This window comes from Amblyraja radiata, chromosome 10 (genome assembly GCF_010909765.2).
Source record: "Amblyraja radiata isolate CabotCenter1 chromosome 10, sAmbRad1.1.pri, whole genome shotgun sequence".
NCBI lineage: Eukaryota > Metazoa > Chordata > Chondrichthyes > Rajiformes > Rajidae > Amblyraja > Amblyraja radiata.
The window spans coordinates 4,410,714-4,434,717 of NC_045965.1; the positions used below are offsets into that span (position 1 = coordinate 4,410,714).

Sequence of the window (24,004 nt, forward strand, 5' to 3'; positions counted from 1 at the left end):
GCATTATGTGTCCTGGTGCTGTTGAATTGTACTGTGGTGTGATATGAACATCAATGATCTTCACACTGCTCAATATGATATGACTTTCAATTTATTCAAGAACACTATTAGTACAAAAATCTTTTATTTTGTTGTTTTACAAAGCATACGTCTGAATCAAAGAAATACCCATTAGAAAACTCAAAGCTGTTGGAAAAAAAAATCCACCCCCCCCAAAAAAAATTAAATAGCAACCTCTCATGTAAAATATACAGAACTCAATTTGAACCAACCAGACCGATTCCTAATAAACATCCCTCCAATAGCAGAAGCATTGCATGCTCCTCAACCCTGTTATAAGTTGGAGATCAACTTGATATTGAGTGGAATAACCTACTGCGCTCTCCCACGGAGATAAACCTCCAAGGCACTGACTTCCGCAAGAGCGAGCGAGGAGTCCTGGTCTTCAACGAACATCGATAGAAATATAAAACACAATGCATTACTAGTTTGTTACAGCTGGCTGTGTGCAAATGAGCAGCGACATCCCCGTATCACCACATTATCAACAATTCTAAAGTTTCTCTTTTGGCGCAAAAGCACTTTGGGATTTCTTGCGATCATGAATGACGATTTAGAAATACAGATCGCACTTCTACCTACAGCTTGCTGCCTTTGAAGTGACTGGGGCAATGTAGGGAATCAAGTCTCTCTCCAAACACTGAAGCCAAGGTGAAAAGTGAATTTTCACGCTCACGCGGACACAAGGTAACATGGATCCTGAAAACTACTTTAAAATCAACAGTAGCCTCATCAACATCCACTGAAAACATACTTGTACATCAACAATAGCCTTAGCAACATCCACTGACAGCAAAAATCACAAAATATTACCTGAAGCAATTGTTATCAAACCTAAATCTTTTAGAAATTCATCAAAAACTTGGTACCAATCAAATCTTTGCAAAAAGATCGTCTTAACTGTACTTTTCAAAGGAGTATTGGTTTGCCTCAGGGGGAAAATACCATTTTCCAGTTCACTGATGGAATTGTAGAATCTGGGAAGATCCTGACATCTTCTTGGAACTAGTTGCAGCAAAGATTCACAATTAGACTGATAACACTGGTGATAACTTTGTACATCTCCATGGGTGGTCCTTTTATGCAGCCCTGTTTTATCTCAGATGGCCTGGATTATTACCCAGTAAATCGCCAGTGACAGGTGCCCAATTGCCTCTTTGTTCCACCCATTACCCTTTGCTTCAAACCTACTTATCTCTCTCAGTCTGAACTGACAGTCATCTCTCTTTCCACAGGTGATGCCTGACCTGCGGAGATTCTCTGTTTATTTTGTTCCCCAATCCTCAGTGGCTCTCTTGTGGCTCCAATCTATTGCACAGTTCCCAAAACTGAAATCGGGTTTCATTTTTTGTTTAAATATTGACTTAACCGCGAGTTTTCGCCACTATACCGCAGCCATTTCTGCATGCAAGCTACAACACGTTGTTGGTCTTTTGTCAATGAACTGTGATATTTTTATTCGGAAATGATAACCCACTGCCTGAATCTGGTTCAAAGAATCAGTTTGCTTTAACAAAGTAATAGATATGCTTTGACGGAACGTAAATAACCATACCTATATACACAACCATTTCTTAAGCAGATCAACTGCAAAGCTTTCACTTGAAAAACCAACTATAAAAATAATTTGCAAAGTGAAAAGTGGCTGTATTATAAAAAGCTAAAAATTACAAAACAATATATCACGAATTTCCATCACACTCAATATATGACATTTTATCTTAAAATATGAATTGCCAAAAATAGTACACCCAGAAGCAAAATTAGAATCCAGCTTTCCAATACACATACAGTTATATATATAAAAGCTATTTTTATCTCTGAAAAAAGTCTTCTGTGCTTTATTTTGGAGTTACTGATGTAACCTGAAAACCCAAAAACATTTTAACTAAGCTTTAATTTAGGAAATTAATATCCTCGTGGAAATACATTCAAACTCATCTTCAAGCCTCCATTCTTGAACAGTACAGCAAATATTTTTGGACACCTCCATTGATAAATCAAGTTCACACAAGAAAAGATAACATTAATGGGCACCCTGTGGAATTTCCCTTATTAACACAAATACTGGTGAGTACCACTGCTTCATGTAGGACCATAGTTGCTCACACATTTTCATTAATGGGTCCATTAGCAGGAGTGTCTGTCGGCTGTGTGTTACTGTTGGAGTTTGCCGTGGCATCAGCAGCTGATGTTTCTTTCTTACTGTCTGAAGCATCTTCCTGCTGAGATTTTCCTTCCAAAGGGGTCTCGGAGATGATCTCAACAGAGGATTGTGCAGGACCGTTGTCAGATAACCTGTTCTGAACTGGGTAGGTGCTGGCAATGATGTCAAAGAGAAACTGGTACTGGTCCTGTCAAGGTAGATCACATCCATGGTTAGTTATCGCGTTCGTATCCAGACACAAGAGATCCCACACCTCGGTCTATCTTCTGGCCAAAACTGAGACCGATTACAGTGAAGATAGACACAAAATGCTGGAGTAACTCAGGTTCAAGACCCTTCTTAGACCCAAAACATCACCCATTCCTTCTCTCCAGAGATGCTGACTGTCCCGCTGAGTTACTCCAGCATTTTGTGCCAATCTTTGGTATAAACCAGCATCTGCAGTTCCTTCCCACTGATTTCAGTGACATTGGTGCTGGAATATTTTGATTGAATGAAGGAAACAGGCCCTTTGGCTCATCCAAGGTAGACACAAAATGCTGAGTTATAGCCCTGTCCCACTGTACGAATTCATTCCAAGAGCTCTCCCGAGTTTGCCCTGATTCGAACTCGGAGATTTACGGTAATGGCCACTCGTCGATACTCGGGGCTCTCGTGGACATTTTTCAACAAGTTGAAAAATCTTCACGAGTCTTCCCGTGCTTACCTGCCGTTAGCGAGTCTTCCCGAGTACCTGCCGTTAGTGCTAAGAGACGTCCCCGAGCTCCGACGTACCCGCTACGTTCATTCTCCGTGCTTACCACGAGTTTGATTTTTTTTAAACTCGGGAGAGCTCTTGGAATGAACTCATACCGTGAGACAGGGCTATAACTCAGCAGGACAAGCAGCATCTCTGGAGAAAAGGAATGGGCGTTGTTTCGGGTCGAGATCATTCTTCAGACTTTGGCTCATCCACTCCACACCGACCATCGATCACCCGTTCACACAAGTTCTACGTTATCCCACTTTTGCATCCACTCCCTACTCACAGGGAGCAATTTACAGAGGCCAAACCCATCCACACGACTTTGAGATGTGGGAGGATACTGGAGCACCTGGAGGAAACTCATGTGGTCACAGCGAGAACGTGCAAACTCCACAATAATAGCACCTGAGGTCAGGATCGAACCTGGGTCTCTGGTGCTGTGAGGCAGCAGCTCTACAAGCTGCACCACTGTGCCACCCTGTACATAAACCTCGACACAATTTTCTTTTCTCACAAAGCTACGCAACCTTTGGTTAAGCAGAAAGTGCTGGAGAGACTCAGCAAGTCAGGCAGCATCTGTGGAAGGAATGGACAGACTCAACAAGTCAGGCAGCATCTGTGGAGGGAACGGACAGGCAACGTTTTGAGTCAGGAGCCGTCTTCAGTTTGATGCTGCCTGGTTTGCTCAGTTCCTTCAGCACTTTGTTTTGTTGTTGTGGATTCCAACAGTGGAGTCTTACAGCACGGTAACAGGCCCATCTTGTTCAGAATGGACGAGGTGGTCCAAATGGACTGTTTTCATGCTGTAAGACTCTGAAACCAAAACCTATTCACCTCATTCAACTAACTCTGTAATTCTGCTTGAAGCCAATTCTTCTGGCAGCCTGGTCATTTTGTTTTATGGAATTATATACTAGAATTTCCTGCCAGAACAGTTGTATTGTAGAACATAGCACAGTACAGCACAGGAACAGACCCTTCGGCCCACAATATCTATGCTGAACGGTGCCAAGATGAACTAATCTCCTCTGCCTGGGAGTGATCCATATCCCTCAATTTCTTGCATATCTATGTGCCTATGCAAAAGCTTCTTAAATGCCACTAATGTATCTGCCGGGGTGGGAGATTGCAACCTTCACGTGGTGCGCCCTGTTTCGACGAATGCAATCAACCTGGCGTGCACAATCAAATAAGATCAAATAGAACAAGATTTCCTACAACTTTAGGCTGTGCACGCCATACGCAAGACAAAGACGTATCTGCCTCCACCACCACCCCTGGCAGCGCATTCCAGGTCCCCACCACCCTCTGTGTGAAAGACTGTCAAGTCCCCACACATCTCCTTTAAATTCTGCCCCTCTCACCGTAACGCTATGCCCTCTAGTCTGACATTTCCCTCCTGGGAAAGATATTCTGACTGTCTACCCTATCTACGCCTCATAATTATCTAGACTTCTCTCAGGTCTCCCATTGATGTTCCAGAGAATACAATCCACGTTTGTCCAACCTCTCCTTATAGCTAATGCCTTGTAATCCAGATGGCACTCTGGTAAACCTCTTCTGGAAAACGCCCTATTCCTCAAGTAAATAACCAATACATCACGATCCCGTTAGATGCTCTATGGTTTTCCCCTGGACATTATTTCTGTTGTGCATACGTACAATTGACTCATCAAAAGGCTTTTGTTTTACAGTAGAGACCACTAGATGATGTTGGACAATGATGAGTGGATGTAGCAATACTTACAAAGTTAGGGAGCATTCCTGGTCTTTGCTTGCGTAGGGCTTTGACTGTCTGGAGAACATCTATTACATTTTCAGTATCTGCACTGTCAAGTAGGTTCCAGAGAGCGTAGAACAACCCTGTCCTCTTGGCTCCATCGCTGAAAGAAAAGGATGTCGCAATGTGAAAAAATTGCCCAATTTTATCTAGATCATGTGGGTTGGTGATGAAAATCTGACAATGGGTGGACGTGGGAATGGAGAGACCAGAGTGGTGGGTGTATGGAACAAGCTGCCACAGGAGGTAGTTGAGGCAGGGATTAGTCCAACGTTTCAGAAACAGTTGGACAGGTACATGGTTTAGTTTAGTTGAGTTTATTGTCACGTGTACTGAGGTACAGTGAAAAGGTTTTGCTGAGCACTATCCAGTCAGCAAAGAAAACAATACATGATTACAATCGAGCCGATTACAGTGTGGAGATTTAAGAGTGTGGAGCGATTGTAACATGAGTTTGCAGACCTGCTTCTGTGGCTAACAAGCAAATGGTCGGAGGACAGGTTTTGAGGGATATGGACCAAACACATACAGGTGGGACTAGTGTAACTGGAACATTGGCCGGTGTGGGCAGGTAGGGCCGAAAGGCCTGTTTCCATGCTATGACTAAAACAAGCCAACCTCCCTTTATCTAATGCTCCACTTCTAGGGGCTTTTCATAACTCTTGGAGAGCAAAACATTAATTGAGTCTAAAGTAGACACAAAATGCTATAGTAACTCAGCGGGATAGGCAGCATCTCCGGAGAGAAGGAATGCGTGACGTTTAGGGTCAAGACCCTTCTTCAAATCAATTCCTTCTCTCTAGAGATGCTACCTGGTCCACTGAGTGACTCCAGTATTTTGTGTCTATCTTTGATTTAAACCAGCATCTGCAGTTCTTTCCTACACATTAATTGAGTCTAATTAGACAGAGTGCTACAGATGATCTGCGAGGACAAACAAAATGGGAAATGGAATATTTCACAGAGGTTTTCTGGTTCACTAAATCATTGGGGAAAAGCATCATAGTTTAACATCTGATGAGGCTGCTGTAAAACTGGCCAGATTTGGGGTTATTGGTCTTAATGGAATGCTGCATATCCCAGAACAGTGACTGCAAGTAAGAATTCTATTGTTCCATTTCGGGACAAATGAGAAAAACACTTTGACTACTGAACTGTTGCCCCTGAGGAGGAATTTCTTCAACCAGAGGGTGGTAAATCTGTGGAACTCATTGCCACAGACGGCAGTGCAGTCAGCGGCAGCACCGGACAGAGGAAATTGATCAGTTATTGATTACTAAAGGTGGCAAAGGTTATGGGGAGAAGGTAGGAGAATGGGATTGAGATATAAAAGTAGATCAGCCATGATTGAATGGCAGAGTAGGCCTGGTGGGCCGAATGGCCTAATTCTTCTCCTATGGTCATTCATGTTCGGCACATATCCCTCCTAATTCCTTCTAAGCATTTAGTTGAGGCAGATACAATCACAACATTTAAGAAACATTTGGACAGGTACATGGATACCTGAAGCAGGGTCTCAAGTCACCCATACCTTTTCTCCGAGATGCTGCCTGACCCACTGAATAACTCGAACACTGTCTCTATCTTAGGTACATGATTACAGTAGGTTTGGGTTTTGGACCAAATGCGGGCATGTTAGCTGGTGTGGGCAAGTTGGGCCAGGTTTCCACACTGTATGACTCTACGTCTAATAAACCATACTCAAATCAAAGGAAAAATGAGGCTTCTTTGTTTCCGCACGATATGATGGATAATCTCTGACCACTGATAATGGGCGTTGTGTGAATGATAGCAGATCACAAAGCTGCCAGACATTACCTGCACTGTGTAATGATGGGTGGCGCCATCTTAGTGTCAGCATCTTTCAACGCCAGCTGCTTCTCCTTGATATTCCTGATCATGTCGATCAAGTTACCGGGCGTAGATGGAAGGTCCAAATTATTCCAGTCGTCAAAATGGTACAGGTGCACTGTATGTGCCGTTTCTTTCTGAAAAACCAACACGAATGTCAGCAGCCAATTTGTAACCAAAGTTCGACAATCTTTTAGTTCAGTTCAGTTTATTGTCACGTGTACCGAGGTACAGTGAAAAGCTTTTGTTGCGTGCTAACCAGCCAGCGGAAAGACAACACAGATTCCAATCGAGCCATTTACAGTGTGTAGATACATGATAAGGGAATGACGTTTAGTGCAAGGTAAAGCGAACAATGTCCGATCAAGGATAGTCCGAGGGTCACCAATGAGGTAGATAGTTCATCGCCGCTCTCTGGTTGTGGTGGGATGATTCAGTTGCCTGATAACAGCTGGGGAGAAACTGCCCTTGAATTGGGAGGTGTGTGTTTTCACACTTCTATCCCTTTTGCCTGATGGGAGAGGGTAGAAGATTACACTGCTGGCCTTGCCGAGGCAGCGTGAGGTATAAATGGAGTCAGTGGAAAGGAGGTTGGTCTGTGTGATGGTCTGGGCTGCGTCCACAATTCATTGCAATCTTGAATTGTTAACACTATATTTTGTTTCACGGATGTTGCCTGAGGGCAGCACGGTGGTGCAGCGGTAGAGTTTCGGCCTTACAGCACCGGAGACCCGGGTTCCATCCTGACTATGCGTGCAGTACAGAGTTTGCAGGTTCTCCCTGTGACCGCGTGGTTTTCCTTCGGGTGCTCTGGTTTCCACCCACATTCCAAAGACGTGCAGGTTTGTAAAAATTGCCCCTAATTTGTGGGATGGAAACTGGGAATACCATAGAGCATGTGTACAGGTGATCATTGTGTCCTATTTTAAATGTATGCTGCATGGTAAATTCATTTCACTGCACCTTATGGTGCATGTGACAAATACATTTGAACTTTGATCTCTAAGCTAAAGTAAACTAAACTTAGCTGCTGGATGGCAAGGTTCCTACTTTGAGCTGATGCTGAACACCATAAGGGAAGGTCTATGCTGCAGAGATTCAGATCTATATAGGGACAGCAATGTGGTGCAGTGGTAGAGCTGCTGCCTCACAGCAGCAGCGACTCAGGTTCGATCCCGACTACAGGTGCTGTCTGTACGGAGTTTGTATGTTCTCCCTGTGACTGCGTGGGTTTCCTACGGGTGCTCTGGTTTCCTCCCACATACTAGGTTGTCGGCTAATCAGTCTTTGCAAATTTCCCCTACTGTGTAGGGTGTGGATGAGAAAGTGGGATTATATAGAACTGGTGTGAAGGGGTGATTCGTGGTCAGCATGGACTCGGTGGGCTGAAGGGCCTGATTCCCTGCTCTATCTTTCAATCAACCAATCATTCGCAGTCTGAAAAGTTTTGTGCAGGACGGAACTGCAGCTCCTGGTTTACACCGAAGATAGACACAAAATGCTGGAGTAACTCAACGGGATAGGCAGCATCTCTGGGGAGAAGGAATGGGTGATTAAGAAGGAACTGCAGATGCTGGAAAATTGAAGGTACACAAAAATGCTGGAGAAACTCAGCGGGTGCAGCAGCAGCATCCATTTGAGCGAAGGAAATAGGCAACATTTCGGGCCGAAACGTCGCCTATTTCCTTCGCTCCATAGATGCTGCTGCACCTGCTGAGTTTCTCCAGCATTTTTGTGTACCTAGGGATGGGTGATGTTTGGGTCGAGACCCTTCTTCAGACTGGGTTAAGGGAGAGGGAGTCTGGAGATAAGGAAGGGTACAAACAGAACAGAAGGTGTGAAAACAACAGGCCAAAGCAGACAATGATCACGGAAAGGCAGAATAGTTCATTGTTCGCTAAGGAGAAGGTGACAACGAGGCATACAATCTGTAAAATTAATCTGGAGGTCAGTCGGTGAACTGGGATGGGGGAGGGATTTGAGCGAGAGGGAAAGCAAGGGTTACTTGAAGTTAGATAAGTCAACGTTCATACCGCTGGGGTGTAAGCTGCCCAAGCGAAACATGAGATGCTGTTCCTCCAATTTGCGCTGGGCCTCACTCTGACAGTGGAGGAGGCCCAGGACAGAAAGGCAAGTGTTTGGCAACCGGGAGATCAGGCAGGCCCAGGCTGCCTGAGGAAAGTCGACTTAAGCTTTTATACTTTTGAATATCTTCACAGGTTTTACCTTTACAAGTCGTATCTCAAAGTCTCGAACAGTAAATGCTGGCTGGTCAGTGCATTTACACAACTTAACCTCAATATCATCATAGGTCTTCTTATCTTCTTCCCAATATTTTGTACCATCCTAAAAACAATAAGACACAATCCTTAAAGCATCGAGACATAAAGGAACAAATTGTAGGACATTGCAACAGCCCAATTCCCAGCACCTCACCTGTTTGCCACATTTGGTTTCAGAAGTTAATGTCATAGGAGCAGAATTAATACATTCAAACCACCAAGTTGACTCCGCCATTCAATCATGGCTGATCTATCTTTCCCTCTCAACCCCATTCTCCTGCCTTCTCCCCATAACCCTAGGAGGAACAGGGACCAAACTCAGCCAAGTGGGACTAGTATAGATGGGCCACGTTGGTCGGCATGGGTTAGTTGGGCTGAAGTGCCTGTTTCTGTACTGTATATAACTCTATAACTCTATTTATGAATGTTTCTTCAATGTTGCAGCCAGTTTTGGTCATTGTGCGACAGTACATACAATCCGCAGAAAAAGTGCCATAACATTGAAACTACTGTGTGAAAACCTCCAGCGGTAATGGCTGTAAACTTTGTTGAAATTCTGGTTGGTTCTCACACCCAAAGCTCTGATGAGGTAGTTTCTCTATCAGTTCCTTGCAAACACACACTGTTGATTTGAAGGTAGACAAAAAATGCTGGACAAACTTAGCATGTGAGGCAGCTTCTATGGAGAGAAGGAATAGGCAACGTTTCGTGTCGAGACTGATTTGAGTTGAGTTTATTGTCCCAATACCGAGGGACAGTGAAAAGATGTTGTTGCATGCTAACCAGTCAGCAGAAAGACAATACATGATTACAAATGAGCCATCCATGGTGTACAGATGATTGCAGCCTGCCCCAGCACTGATATACTCTTATCCACTCATAATTGGTCAATGCCTCAATGAGTTACTTGACTCAGTGTTGGGCTTGCCGTTGAGCCTGGGTAGAATGTGTGGAGCAAACACTCCAGGAATTAGGCACAACACCAAGGTACAGTGCAAAGATGTTGTTGTATCCGTGCCAATAACTAATAAACTATACTTTCAGAGACTTCATCAGAATGGAAAAAACAAAACCAATGTCTTCTCATTCTTCTGACGGCTTTCAAAGGAGGAGGAAGGAAGCAAACGGCACGTGTGCGCAGCAGGTAGAGTTGCTGCCTCACAGCGCTAGAGACACGGGTTCGATCCTGACCTCAGGTGCTGCCTGTATGGTGTTTGTATGTTCTCCCTGTGATCATGTGGGTTTTCTCTGGATGCTCCAGTTTCTCATCCCACATTCTGTAGACGAGAAGGTTTCTAGTTTTATTGACTTATGTAAATTGCAAATTCTCCATAGTGTGATGGATAGTGTTAGTGTATGAGATGATCGCTGGTCGGCGTGGACTCTAGGCCAAGGCCACTTTATACACTCTATCTCTACCGTCGCTAAAGTACCATCAACCATCAGGCCATTAAACACTGCAACCCTCAAATAAGTTCCAAAATATATAGACTCGAGGGCATTATTTTTCACTCTGCACTATTATTGTTTATTTATTTGCCTGTTTTTTCATATATGGAGCTTTTTTGATAGTTTATTATGGGTTTTACATGTACTATGTTTACAGATCTGTTGTGCTGCTACAAGTAAGAATTTAATTGTTCCATTTCGGGACATATCGAATAGGTGCAGGAGTAGATCATTTGGCCCTTCAATGTGATCATGGCTGATCATGCAAAATCAGTACCCTGTTCCTGCTTTCTCCCCATATCCCTTGATTCCGTTAGCCCTAAGAGCTAAATCCAACTCTCTCTTAAATCCAACTCTCTCCAATTCACTGGATAACACATCCAGTGAATTGGCCTCCACTGCCTTCTGTGACAGAGAATTCCACAGATTCACAACTCTCTGAGTGAAAAAGTCTTTCCTCATCTATGACAATAAAACACTTTTGAATCTTGACTCTAATGTCTAAATCAGCAGGATTATGTTCTAAATGTTTAGCAGCATGAATAAGAAAGAGTACAGCGTTTGGCTCTTACCTTTTCGTCGTTTAATGAGCCTAGCAGTGCAATGGCCTTTGCTTTTCTTTGATATACCATGGACCAGAAATCAGCAACAGTTCCAGGCAGGGGAATCTGAGTGGCGATCAGTGTCTCCGAATGCCAGTATCCCTGAAAAACACAATGTAGAACAGAGGTGTGCACATGAGGTCGTACAGGTGCCTTTGAAACATTCTGTTGATTCATACCCAATCTCTCCACAACTGGGGAAGTGCAATTCCTTCCCATTCCTCCCCCTCCCCCCACCTGATTTCAACATCCTAAAATAGTTTTATTTCCTCCATTATTCTATCAACAAGGTTCAACATATTACAGCATCTCCGGATTGAATGGACAGATGACATTTCGGCTCGAGACCCTTCTTCAGACGGCTGGTCGGGAAACTGAGGTCGGGTCCCACCCAAAATGTCGCCTGTCCATTCCCTCCACAGATGCTGCCTCACATGTTGAGCTCTTCCAGCACTGTGTTTTGCTCAAGATTTCAACATCTGATGTTCCTTGTGTCTTCAAATTATCACCTTTGTTCCTGGCTAACCCTCACACTAGCCGTGCAAAATTATATGTATAAATATCAGCCTGAACCAAAATATAACGGCATCATTCTCAGAGAGATGAAGCAATGGACAGGCAGAGTTAAGTGCCGCCATTCTGGGCAATGGATGAGAGATGACCAAGAGCTCTGAGAAAACAAATGGCAGGTCAAAGAAATGCTTACAGCTCAAACACATCTCAGTGTACAACAATAAACCATGTTGCACCTATACTAAGCATATTTCGCTTGGGCAGCTTACAAACCAGCGGCATGATATTGATTCCTCTAACTTCAAGTAACTGTTGCTTTCCCTCTCTCTCTGTCCCTCCCCCATCCTATTCTACTGTCCTCCTGATTAAATATTACTGATCATACCCTGCATTGTCACCTTCCCCATGGCTAACAATTCTACATTTCCTTTGATCTGTCGTTTTCACATCTTGCCCTTCCATATCTCCCTCACCCCTGACTCTCAGTCTGAAGAAAGGTCTCGACCCGAAACGTCGCCCATTCCTTCTCCAGTTTCTCAAGCATTTTGTGTCTATCTGAGCAAATTAAGGCAGCCCAAATATGCAAACATTCTTTAAAATATCAGGCGTGGAATCAAGCAAAGATGGAGACTGTTTGGCCCATCAGGCCCGTGTTAGCCCTTCGAAACGGATACCCAATTATTACCAATCTCTTCTTTCGACGTTATTTTACAAGTATTTTCCTTTCAAAATTACTTCAATTCCCTTTTGAAAATGAATACTGAATCTTCCACCGAATGTCCAGAAATCTCAGAAATATCTCCTCAAGTCTGTCCAAGAAACTGTCTTTCATTTCATGTACCAAGTTGTAATATTCAGTCTTAATTACAGTTCATTGTGTATCTGTGCTTAGATGTAGCTGGCAGCAACTGGTCCTTGGGGCCCTTTCCACCTAACGATACCCTTTCTCTTGCTTGTTGTACAATCAGATCTATTATTGTCTGCATTCGATCCACTCCATACAATGCAAAACAGTACAGCAACATTCATCTTTATACTTAATGTTTTTCTCTTTATCCTTTATCTTAACACTGTGTACGGCTTCATTGTATAGTCTTTTTTTTACTGTATAGCACACAGAAAAAAGCTTTTCACTTTACCTGTGTCAATGATAAACTAAACTAAACAACCTGGATGTCAACACTTTTGGAGTTAGGATTGTGGCCAAGGTGGACAATGGTCCAGTGAGGGACCTTGAAGTTAAGACGACGGTTTTTGCTCCTAGCGTCATGAGAACCAAGTGTCCGATTGTGGTCAGGAGGGAAACTGGTCCAGTTTAGTTTAGTTTATTGTCACGTGTACCAAGGTACAGCAAAAAGCCTTTAGTTGTGTGCTATCCAATCAGTGGAAAGATTATACATGATTACAATTGAGCCATCAACAGTGTACAGATACAGGATAAAGGGAATATTGTTTATGTTCATTAGTTCTAGGAGCGGAATTAGGCCATTTGGCCTATCAGGTCCACTCCGCCATTCAATCATGGCTGATCTATCTTTCCCTCTCAACCCCATTCTCCTGCCTTCTCCCCATAAGCCCTGACACCCGTACTAATCAATAATCTGTCAATCTCTGCCTTAAAAATATCCATTGACTTGGAGATAGATGCAAAATGCTGGAGTAACACAGCGGGAGAGGCAGCATCACTGGAGAGAAGGAACGGGTGACGTTTTGTGATGAGACCCTTCTTCAGACTAGGGCCTCCACTGCCATATGTGCCAATGAATTCCACAGATTCACCACCCTCTGACTAAAGAAATTTAGTGCAAGACAAAGAGTAAGAAATGCTGCTGTTGGAGTAGAGGTGTAATAGAGCGGAGCGATTGTGATGAGTGATTACAGAGTGTCGCCTAGCCTGGGAATTTGAAGTTAAGACGACGGTTTGTGTTCCGAGCGTCATGTGTACCAAGTGCATGGTGGAGGCAGGCACAGAGCTATAGGCGTGTAACCTGTGTGTTGATACATACGTCTATGTAGGAAGCATTGATGTACTTGGACTCGTCATCTTCACTCTCGTCCGAGGTGGAATCATCCTCACTCTGGTTCTCATTGTCCTTGCTTTTGTCATTGTCCAGCTTGACATAAACTCTGTTGTAATCATCTTTAAAAAGGGAACAAAAATCATAGACCACATTTAGTCCGCATTTCAGGATTAGGTTCAAAGTTAAAGTTATGCTTGACGGAGACGCAAGGATCCGCAGATGTTGGTTTACAAAAGAAGACATAAAGTGCTGGAGTAACTCAGCGGGTCAGGCAGCATCTCTAGAGAACATGGATAGGAGACCTTTCACAGAGTGCTGGAGTAACTCAGCGGGTCAGGCAGAAAGTAAACATGGAGGTACAGCAGGCAGTGAAGAAAGTTAATGGCATGTTGTCCTTCATAGCAAGAGGATTTCTGCAGTTGTACAGGGCCCTGGTGAGACCACATCTGGAGGTTTGTGTACAGTTTTGGTCTCCTAATTTGAGGAAGGACATCCTTGTGATTGAGGCAGTGCAGCATAGGTTCTTGAGGTTAATCCCCGGGATGGCGGGACTGTCATATGAGGAAAGATTGGAAAGACTGGGCTTGTATTCACTGGAATTCAGAAGGATGAGAGGATATCTTACAGAAACATATAAAATTATAAAATAAACTAGATGCAGGAATATTGTTCCCAATGTTGGGCGAGTCCAGAACCAGGGGTAGATGGAGAGATGGGAAGAGAATGCGTAGCAGGAACAGGGCAATGGAATGTGGAGGAAGGAACTCCAGATGCTGGTTTACACCAATGATAGACACAAAATGCTTGAGTAACTCAGCGTGACAAACAGCGTGTCTGGATAGAAGGAATGGGTGATGTTTCAGGTTGAGACACTTCTTCAGGCTGAGTCAGGGGATAGGGAGAGAGATAAGGAAGGCTAAGGTGTGAAAACGAGACATCAAAGGGAACGCTGTTCAAGAAAAATATAGAATAGATCATTGTTAGCTAGGGGAAGGTGACAACGAAGTATACAAAGATAATTTAATCAGAAAGACAGTCAGACTGGTTGGAGAACTAGGACGGCGGAGGGATGGAGAGAGAGGGAAAGCAGGGGTTACTTGAAGTTAGAGTTTCAGGTCGAGATCCTTCTTCAGACAATGTTAACACCGCTGGGGTGTAAGCTGCCCAATCGAAATATGAGTTGCTGTTCATCCAAATTGCGTTGGGCCTCACTCTGACAGTGGAGGAGGCCCAGGACAGAAAGGCCAGTGTGGGAATGGGGGGGGGAGTTAAAGTGTTGAGCAAGCGGGAGATCAGGTAGGTTGAGGTGGACTGAGTGAAGCGATGGCTGATCCATGATGGTATACTCACATGGGATCACGGAGGGAGTGCGGTTTTTGGGTTGGTTATCTCCGTGCCGTCCCGTCACCTGGGATCTCCACTCAGTATAAAACGGGATCCTCTGTAATGATTAGGGATAAGAGAGAAATAATGCACAATGCATCATCAGATGTACTAACACTGCTATAATACACGAAATCTGCCCTTTCAAAATACTTTGCAGAGTGAATTCTGCCAGATCCAAGTAGTTACAAATACTCATATTATCCTTCAGCAGTTTACAACCCAGCGGTATGATTTTGGTTTCTCTAATTTCAAGTAACCCTTGCTTTCCCTTTCTCCCATCCCTCCACCATCCCAGATCTCCGACCAGTGTGACTGTCTTCCTGATTAAATTTTATCTTTGTATGCTTTTTTGTAAGCTTCCCCTAGTTAACAATGATCTATTCTACCTTTTCCTTGAACCTTATCCCCTTTGGTGTCTTGTTTTTACACCTTAACTTTCCATATATCTGTGTCACCCTCTCCCCTGACATCAGTCTGAAGAAGGGTCTCGACCCAAATCATCACCCATTCCTTCTCTGCAGAGATGCTGCCTGTCCCGCTGAGTTACTCCAGCATTTTGCGTTTATCTTCGAAGTAAACCAGCATCTGCAGTTCCTTCCTACATAATGACTCTCTGATAATCCTCTCAAAATTGTCTCTGATTGCTTCTGGCTACACAGTTTCCTAGCATTGGACCACGGTGTTAAAGTTGAGGGCAGATCTTTCCAATAGCAATCCTGAGGTTTTCCATTCTGAGCTGGAATCCTGCACCATCCTCATCACCAACTACCAGGTACATATTTAACCAGTGTGTGATGAACCTGTGTAGTCTCCAGCGGTTCAGATTGCAAGAGTTAATGCTCCCAGATCATTCCCTTCAAGCAGTGAGATCGGTTTTACAAACAAGTTCATTAATTTCCTCCCAAATTTAACGGAGAGATACGGCTTAGAACCAGGTCCTTCGGTCCACCGAGTCCATGCTGCCCATCAACCCCCCATTTACACTAATTTATTCTCTCCGTGTTGTTATCAATTGCCGCCAGACTGCACTCTCATCTACACACAAGCGGCATTACATACATAGGTCAATTACCCTACAAACCCTAATGCCTCCATTTAAGAGACCCCCCTCACAAGTTGTTTCCCAATCCACCCCATCGAGACCATCAAAAATCCTACAATTTAATTAAATCATCCCCCATCAGCACAAATGAAGAAAATCACACCTCATGATCTAAACCAATGTTCCATTGAGCCTAAATCACTGCTATCTTTCAGGTAGGTGTCAATTCAGATATAACTGATAATTAATAAAACACAAAGTGCTGGAGGATCTCAGTGGGTCAGGCGGCATCTGTGTTTGGAATGGACAGAAGACCTTTGGGTGGGGAGTCTGAGGAAGGCTCCTATCTAAACAACCTTCCTTGATTGAAGGAAACAAGGAGAATGTGCTGTGTGGGGGTTGGGTTGGAAAGTTCAGATTGGTCTGGTTAAACTTTCGAGGTGGCTTGGCTTAAATAAAGATGCTGTCACTTTAACCTGTGGGGTTGGTTCCAGTCTGTCAGGGCACACAGTTGGGAGCCGGGTCCGGGTGAACGGGCAGTGATAATTATGAGAATTTGCAGCCATTTGAACCGCAGCCAAACTAGAGGCTTCACTCAGGAGTGGTTCGCAGTTCCCCAGCTGATGGGACTTGTTCTCGTTCTCTTTGAAGGAGGCACCGCCCGCCCCAGCGAGTGGGCAAACGCGGAGCCCACCCGTAATATGAGTGGGAGCATTTTCTCAGTCAGACTTTGTCAACAGTTGGGGTGAGGGATCTGGGAGAGAGAGAGAGAGCTGGAGATGTCGTACAGATGGAACAGTTTACTAACGACCCATTAAAATCTGCCCTTCAGCCACTCGGCAACCTGGGCTGCTCTGATCTGACAGCCCTCTTGTTAGCTCGCTGCGTGCCCGATCCGAACGCAGAACCTCCACAAAACCTTTGGGTTTCGGGTAACACCTGCACAAAGAGCCTCTGCTAACAAGGGCTGGTGAACTGCGCTGGTCAACGTGCACTGGGTGGATGGCTGGGGGAAACACACCGCAACCACTGCAAACTTGGAACAGCACACACCCTCCACTCAATCTATCCAATACTGAAGGGCATGCATTTCGCAGTTAAATGTCTTATATCGGATTGGTGGCTCCTTCACAGGACCAACCCTGTACTCAGTTTTCCTCAGAGATGAATCTTTGCCCTAACGGAACATTCACACTGCCTGTAGGTAAAGCATCAGCCCTCACCACACTGATACAGTCGCTGACTGCCTCAGATTAAATATACTTTTACACATAAATTATGAATAAAGATAAGAAAATGTTTCAAACACAAGTAATATTTTCTTATTCCAGCAGCCAACGCATTAAGGAATAAATGAAAATAATAAATTCTTTAACTTTTTGAATATCTCATAATTGCAGATGAATGACTGAACTAGAACTGGTACTGTGTCAGTAGTGTGTGAACAGCAGAACAAGAAAGGAAGCTATTGAGTTGACAGAATTCTAGATTAATTCCTTGGTAAAATAGTTAACAATTTATACACAGTGCTGCGTTCGCTTTTTTTTAAAACCCTGAATTATTATTATTATTAACATTATACTAATGGGCGCCTTTCAAAGACTCTCAAGGATGCCTTACAAAATTTCATAAGCAGATTATAAAACATATAAGCAGAATAAAACAAAAAAAAACAAAAAATAGTAGGGACATCGACAACACACAATTCAAAGAGAGAGCAGCGGCAGCTAAACGCGCCAGCGTTCACTCTCCCTTCCGGACGCCATCTTGGTGACAAAACAAACAAAACACCTTTTAACATTGAACATCCACCACAGTGACTCCTACACACTCCTCACTGTGGTGGAAGACAAAATATAGTGAATCCCATGATTCCTTACGTTTATCGAGATACCAAACTCGCTTATTAGGTCAATTGGCACATCAAGTCTACTCCACCATTCATTCATGGCTGATCTATCATTCCCTCTCAACCCCATTATTCTGCCTTCTCCCTATAACCTCTGCCACCTATACTAATCAAGAATCAGCCAACCTCCACCTTAAAAGTACCCAATGACTTGGCCTCCACAGCCATCTGTGGCAATGAATTCCACCCTCTGACTAAAGAAGTTCCTCCTCATCTTTCTTACGGTACATCTTTTTATTCTGAGGCTGTGACATCTGGCCCTAGACTCTCCCACTAGTGGAATCATCGTCTCCACATCCACTCCATCCAGGTCTTTCACTATTTGTTAAGTTTCAATGAGGTTTCCCCCCCCCCCCCCCATTCTTCTAAACTCCAGCACGTAGAGGCCCAGTTCCGTCAAACGCTCATCATACATTAACCCAGCCATTCGTGGGATTATTCTTGTAAACCTCCACTGGACCCTCTCCAGAGCCAGCACATCCTTCGCTTGAACTGACCTGGAACTCGGACTCCAGGAGGGACGGCTCTGATGGTGGGTCTCGCTTTTTGAAGTTAATCAGGTGTTTGGGCAGCTCGGGCAGGTTGACCTGCGTTTCCCCGTAGAGGTAATACTCCAGCAGAGCCTGGTGGATCAGAATGTACTGGGCCTGCAACAGAACACATGGTGGTCAGACTTTTTTTACACAAAGGATGGTGGGTGTATGGAACATGCTGCTGGAGGAAGTTGAGGCTGGGACTATTCCAACGTTTAAGAAACATTTAGACAGGTACATGGACAGGAACAGTTTAGAGGGATATGGACCAAACACAGGCAGGTGGGACTAGTGTAGATGGGACATGTTGGTTGGCATAGCCAAGTTGGGCCAAAGGGCCTGTTTCCATGCTGTATGTCTCTTTGACACATGAGAAAAGTAACAGGTCGACAGAATCATGGCAACATCTGTAATCATGAGGTGCTTCAGAGAGCAGGATGATTGGATGAATCAATTTGCTAAGTTTGGTTTATTGTCATGTGTGCTGAGGTACAGTGAAAAGCTTTTTGTTGCATGCTATCCAGTCAGCGGAAAGACTATACATGATTACAATCAATTCACCCACAGTGTACAGATACGCGATTAAGAGGAAAATGTTTAGTGCAAGACCAGTAGGGTCTGATTAAAGATAGTCTGAGGGTCTCCAATGAGGTAGACGGGAGGTCAGGACCACTTTCTAGTTGGTGATAGGATGGTTCAGTTGCCTGATAACAGATGGCATGAAATTGTCAATGAGAAGGGTGCAGCGAAAATTCATAAGGATTTTATCGGGACAGGATACTGGATGTCCAAGGATAGGCTGGGATTGTTTTACCTGGAGCAATGTTGGCTGTGGAATGACATGGAGGTTTACAAAATCATGAGACTATAAGCCCATAAGGCATGGATGCCAAGTAACCCAACTCTGTTCCTTTGTCATATCAGGGTCGGAGCGAGGCTAGATTGTGGCAGTGTTTTTCACAAGGTTGGGGAGTCTATCGGGAAGAAGGTACAGGAGCTTAAAATCTGGAACATCCGGGTTCAAGAACAGCTTCTTCCCCACAGCCATCAGGCTACTAAATACGACATCAAACGAGCTCTGAACAATAACAGTCTATTGCACTTTATCTGTTTATTTATTGTGTACATATATGGTCTATAGACACACTGAACATTTAACTCCAGTTCTGTATTATGTTTACATATTCTGTTGTGCTGCAGCAAGCAAGAATGTCATTGCGTTATCTGGGACACATGACAATAAAACTCTCTTGACTCTTCTAAAGCTAGAGGGCATAGATTCACAGTGTGAGGGGAACAATTTCAGGGAATCTGAGGGGCAAGATTTCCACACAGAGGCCAATGGAACGAGCTGCATCCGGACATGGTAGGGGTGGGTACAATTGCAATGTTTAAAAGATATTTGGCCAGGTGCATGGATAGGAATGGTTTGGAGGGATATTGGCCAAATGCTGGCAAATGGGACCAGCTCGAGTGTGGCATCTTGGTGGGCATGGGCAAGCTGAGCACCTCCGTCCCGTTAATATGGATGGGGATCTGCATGCCGCCCCTAGACCTTCTGTACCTTGGTGATTGCCAGTCACACCCCCCCCCCCCCGGACACTCCTTCCCCCAGAAAAATTGCACCACTGCTACTGTGTATATATATTACTGTTCCATTATTCTATGTTCGCTCTTCTGGGTGAGATGCTAACTGCATTTCGTTGTCTCTGTACTGTACACTGCACAATGACAATAAAGATTGAATCTGAATCTGAGATATAGGTGGATGCACAGTGGCACAGCTGCTGCTTTATTGTAGGTTAATTGATTTCTGTAAAAAGTTGTAAATTGTTCCTAGTGTGTAGGATAGTGCTAGTGTAGGGGTGATGGCTGGTCGGCACGTTGTATGACTCCAGGGTTCAGCTGCTAGGTGGCTAAGACAGGGTGAACCTCAACTTTGTGTTTTAGCAGGGCAAAAGACAGTTTAGGTTGATTTATTTTAGATACAGCATGGAAACAGGCCCTTCGCCCCACTAATTCCTCACCAACCATCGATCACCCGTTCACACTAGTTCGACAGTGCATTCAGAAAGTATTCAGGCCCCTTCACTTTTTCCACATTTTGTTATGTTACAGCCTTTTTCTAAAATGGATTAAATCTTTTTTTTTTTAATCATCAATCTACACGCAATACCCCATAATAAAAAACGAAAACAGGTGTTTAGAAATTTTTGCAAAGTAATTAAAAATAAATAACTGAAATATCACATTTACATAAGTATTCAGACCCTTTACTCAGTAGTTTGTTGAGGCACCTTTGGCAGTGATTACAGCCTCAGGTCTTCTTGGGTATGATGCTACAAGCTTGGCACACCTGTATTTGGGTAATTTCTCCCATTCTTCTCTGCAGATCCTCTCAAGCTCTGTCAGGTTGGATGGGGAGTGTTGATGCACAGCTATTTTCAGGTTACTCCAGAGATGCTCGATCAGGTTCAAGTCCGGGCTCTGGCTGGGCCACTCAAGGACAGTCACAGACTTGTCACGAAGCCACTCGGGTTCTTGGTCATCTCCCAGACCAAGGCCCTTCTCCCCCGATTGCTCAGTTTGGCCGGGCGGCCAGCTCTATGAGGAGTCCTGGCGGTTCCAAAGTTCTTCCATTTAAGACTGACGGAGGCCACTGTGCTCTTCGATGCCTGCAATGCTGCAGAAATTGTTTTATACCCTTCCCCAGATCTGTGTCTCGACACAATCCTGTCTCGGAGGTCTACGGACAATTCCTTCGTCTTCATGGCTTGGCTTTTGCTCTGACATTCACTGTCAACTGTGGAACCTTATGTAGACAGGTGTGTGCCTTTCCAAATCATGTCCAATCAATTTAATTTACCACTGGTGGACTCCAATCAAGTTGTAGAAACATCTCAAGGATAATCAATGGGAACAGGATGAACCTAAGCTCAATTTTGAGTGACGTAGCATATGGTCTGAATACTTATGTAAATGTGATATTTCAGTTATTTCTTTTTAATTACTTGCAAAAATGTCTAAACACCTGTTTTCGCTTATTGTGTGTAGATTAATGATAAAAAAAAAAAAGAATTTAATCCATTTTTAAATAACGGGGTTTCCCACTGTATGAGCTAATTCAAGGGTTCTCCTGAGTCATCTAATTCGAACTCGGAGAATCACGGTAATAGCCGCTCGTAGATACTCTGGGCTCTCGTGGACATTTTTCAGCATCTTCACGAGTCTTCCCGAGCTTATCACATTTCCCGAGCACCTGCCGTTAGCGTTACGAGCTGCTAAGAGACGTCCCGAGCTCAGACGTACCCGCTACGTACTTACCACGAGTTTGATTTTTTTTTTAAACTCGGGAGAGCTCTTGAATTGTCTTGTACATTGGGACAGCCCCTTAAGGCTGTAACGTAACAAAATGTGGAAAAAGTGAAGGGCTGTGAATACTTTCTGAATGCACTGTATGTTATCCCACTTTCTCATCTGCACTCGACATACTAGGGAGAATTTACAGAGGTCAATTAACCTACAAACCCGCCTGTCTTTGGAAAATGGGAGAAAACCGGAGCACCCGGAGGAAAAACATGTAGTCATGGGGACAACATGCAAACTCCACATAGACAGCATCCGAGGTCAGGGTTGAAGCGAGGACTCTGGCACTGTGAGGCAGTAGTTCGACCCGCTGCATCAATGTGGCGTCCCACACGCAGTGTTGAGCGTACTGTCAGTGGGGCCCGCTGGTGTAAAGGCAGAGTGCTGGTGCAACAATAGACCTACCTCCACCTGGACCATGAGACAGCGTTGGCGGCGGAGCTGAACGATGTATCCATAAACATCCACTCGCCCCTCTGCCTCGAGGGCCTGCAGCATAGAATCAATCCCAATGTAGCTGCCTGTGCGGCCCACGCCAGCACTGAAAACAGAGAGGGCCAACAGTGAACATGCAGGCTGAACACAGTCGTACAGCACAGTAACAGGTCCTGCAGACCAACTCATCCATAGCAACCAAGCACAGAGAATAGAAACAGGCCCTGCAATCCCAACACTGCAAACAGAGAGGGCCAACAGTAAACATGCAGGCTGAACACAGATAAACAGGCTCTGCAGCCCAACATGGCAAAGAGAGATGGCAAACTGTGAACAGGCTATACACAAGATCACTCAGCACAGAAACAGGCCCTTCAGACCAACCCGTCCATAGCAACCAAGATGGGTGTAAGAGGTTTCTTCCCTGCAACCATCAGGCTACTAAACACTACAACCTCCAAATGAACTCCAAACTGCATAAACTTAGAGGCTGACACAAAATGTTGGAGTAACTCAGCGGGTCAGGCAGCATCTCTGGAGGGAAGGAATGGGCGACGTTTCGGGTCGAGGCTTTTCTTCAGACTGATGTATGGGGAGGGGGCGGGACAAAGATAGAATGTAGGTGGAGACAGTAAGACTAGTGGGAGAACTGGGAAGGGGGAGTGGATGTAGAGAGAAAGCAAGGGCTATCTGAAGTTAGAGAAGTCAACGTTCATATCACTGGGGTGTAAGCTACCCAGGCGAAATATGAAGTGCTGTACCTCCAATTTGCGCTGGGCCTCACTCTGACAATGGAGGAGGCCCAGGATAGAAAGGTCAGAGTGGGAATGGGAGGGGGAGTTGAAGTGCTGATCCACTGGGAGATCAGGTAGGTTAAGACGGACTGAGCGGAGGTGTTCAGCGAAACGATCACCGAGCCTGCGCTTGGTCTCGCCGATGTAGAGAAGTTGACACCTGGAACAGCGGCTACAGTTGATGAGGTTGGAGGAGCTGCAAGTGAATCTCTGCCTCACCTGGAAAGACTGTTTGGGTCCTTGGATGGAGTCGAGGGGGGAGGTAAAAGGACAGGCGTTGCATCTCCTGCGGTTGCAGGGGAAAGTACCTGGGAGGGGGTGGTTTGGGTGGGAAGGGACAAGTTGACCAGGGAGTTGCGGAGGGAACGGTCTCTGCGGAACGCAGAAAGTGGTGATAGGAAGATGTGGCCAGTGGTGGGATCCCGTTGGAGGTGGCAAAAATATTGGAGGATTATATGCTGTATGCGGCGGCTGATGGGGTGGAAGGTGAGGACAAGGGGGACTCTGTCCTTGTTACGAATGGGGGGAGGGCGAGCAAGAGCGGAGCTGCGGGATGTCAAAGAGACCCTAGTGAGTGCCCGCAATGGAAGAGGGCAACCATCGTTCCCTAAAGAATGAGGACATCTCCGATGCCCGGGTATGGAAAATCTCATCCTGGGTGCAGATGCGGCATAGATGGAAGAATTGGGAGTAGGAGATAGAGTCCTTACAAGAAGAAGGGTGGGAAGAAGTGTAGTCAACATAGCTATGGGAGACTGTAGGTTTGTAGTAGAAGGTAGACAAAAATGCTGGAGAAACTCAACGGGTATCATAGGCATCATCTATGGAGCAAAGGAAATAGGCAACGTAATCTGTTTCTTGTGATGGAGACGGTGCAATCTAGAAACGGGAGAGAGATGTGGGAGATGGTCTAAGTAGATTTGAGTGCCGGATGTAAATTAGTGGTGAAGTTGATGAAGTCGGTGAGTTCTGCATGGATGCAGGAGGTAGCACCAATGCAGCCATTAATGTAGCGGAGGTTGAGTTTGGGGATAGGGCCAGTGTACGCCTGGAATAGGGATTGTTCGAC

At 44.8% G+C, this 24,004-nt stretch overlaps 1 protein-coding gene across 1 annotated transcript in view; it reads right to left on the reverse strand.

The window, feature by feature from the left end:
- Positions 1–222: 222 nt before the first annotated feature.
- ptprc (protein tyrosine phosphatase receptor type C) overlaps positions 223–24,004 on the reverse strand; it is a 56,980-nt gene continuing 33,198 nt past the window's right edge. Inside the window, exons 14-22 of the mRNA XM_033027891.1 lie at positions 22,112–22,247; positions 18,305–18,454; positions 14,821–14,911; positions 13,456–13,589; positions 10,907–11,038; positions 8,830–8,949; positions 6,571–6,740; positions 4,720–4,855; positions 223–2,414 (exon numbers count right to left, since the gene is read on the reverse strand). Of these exons, the coding sequence (XP_032883782.1) occupies positions 2,166–2,414; positions 4,720–4,855; positions 6,571–6,740; positions 8,830–8,949; positions 10,907–11,038; positions 13,456–13,589; positions 14,821–14,911; positions 18,305–18,454; positions 22,112–22,247 (1,318 nt within the window). The 3' untranslated portion in view covers positions 223–2,165. The remainder of the gene's footprint in view (positions 2,415–4,719; positions 4,856–6,570; positions 6,741–8,829; positions 8,950–10,906; positions 11,039–13,455; positions 13,590–14,820; positions 14,912–18,304; positions 18,455–22,111; positions 22,248–24,004) is intronic.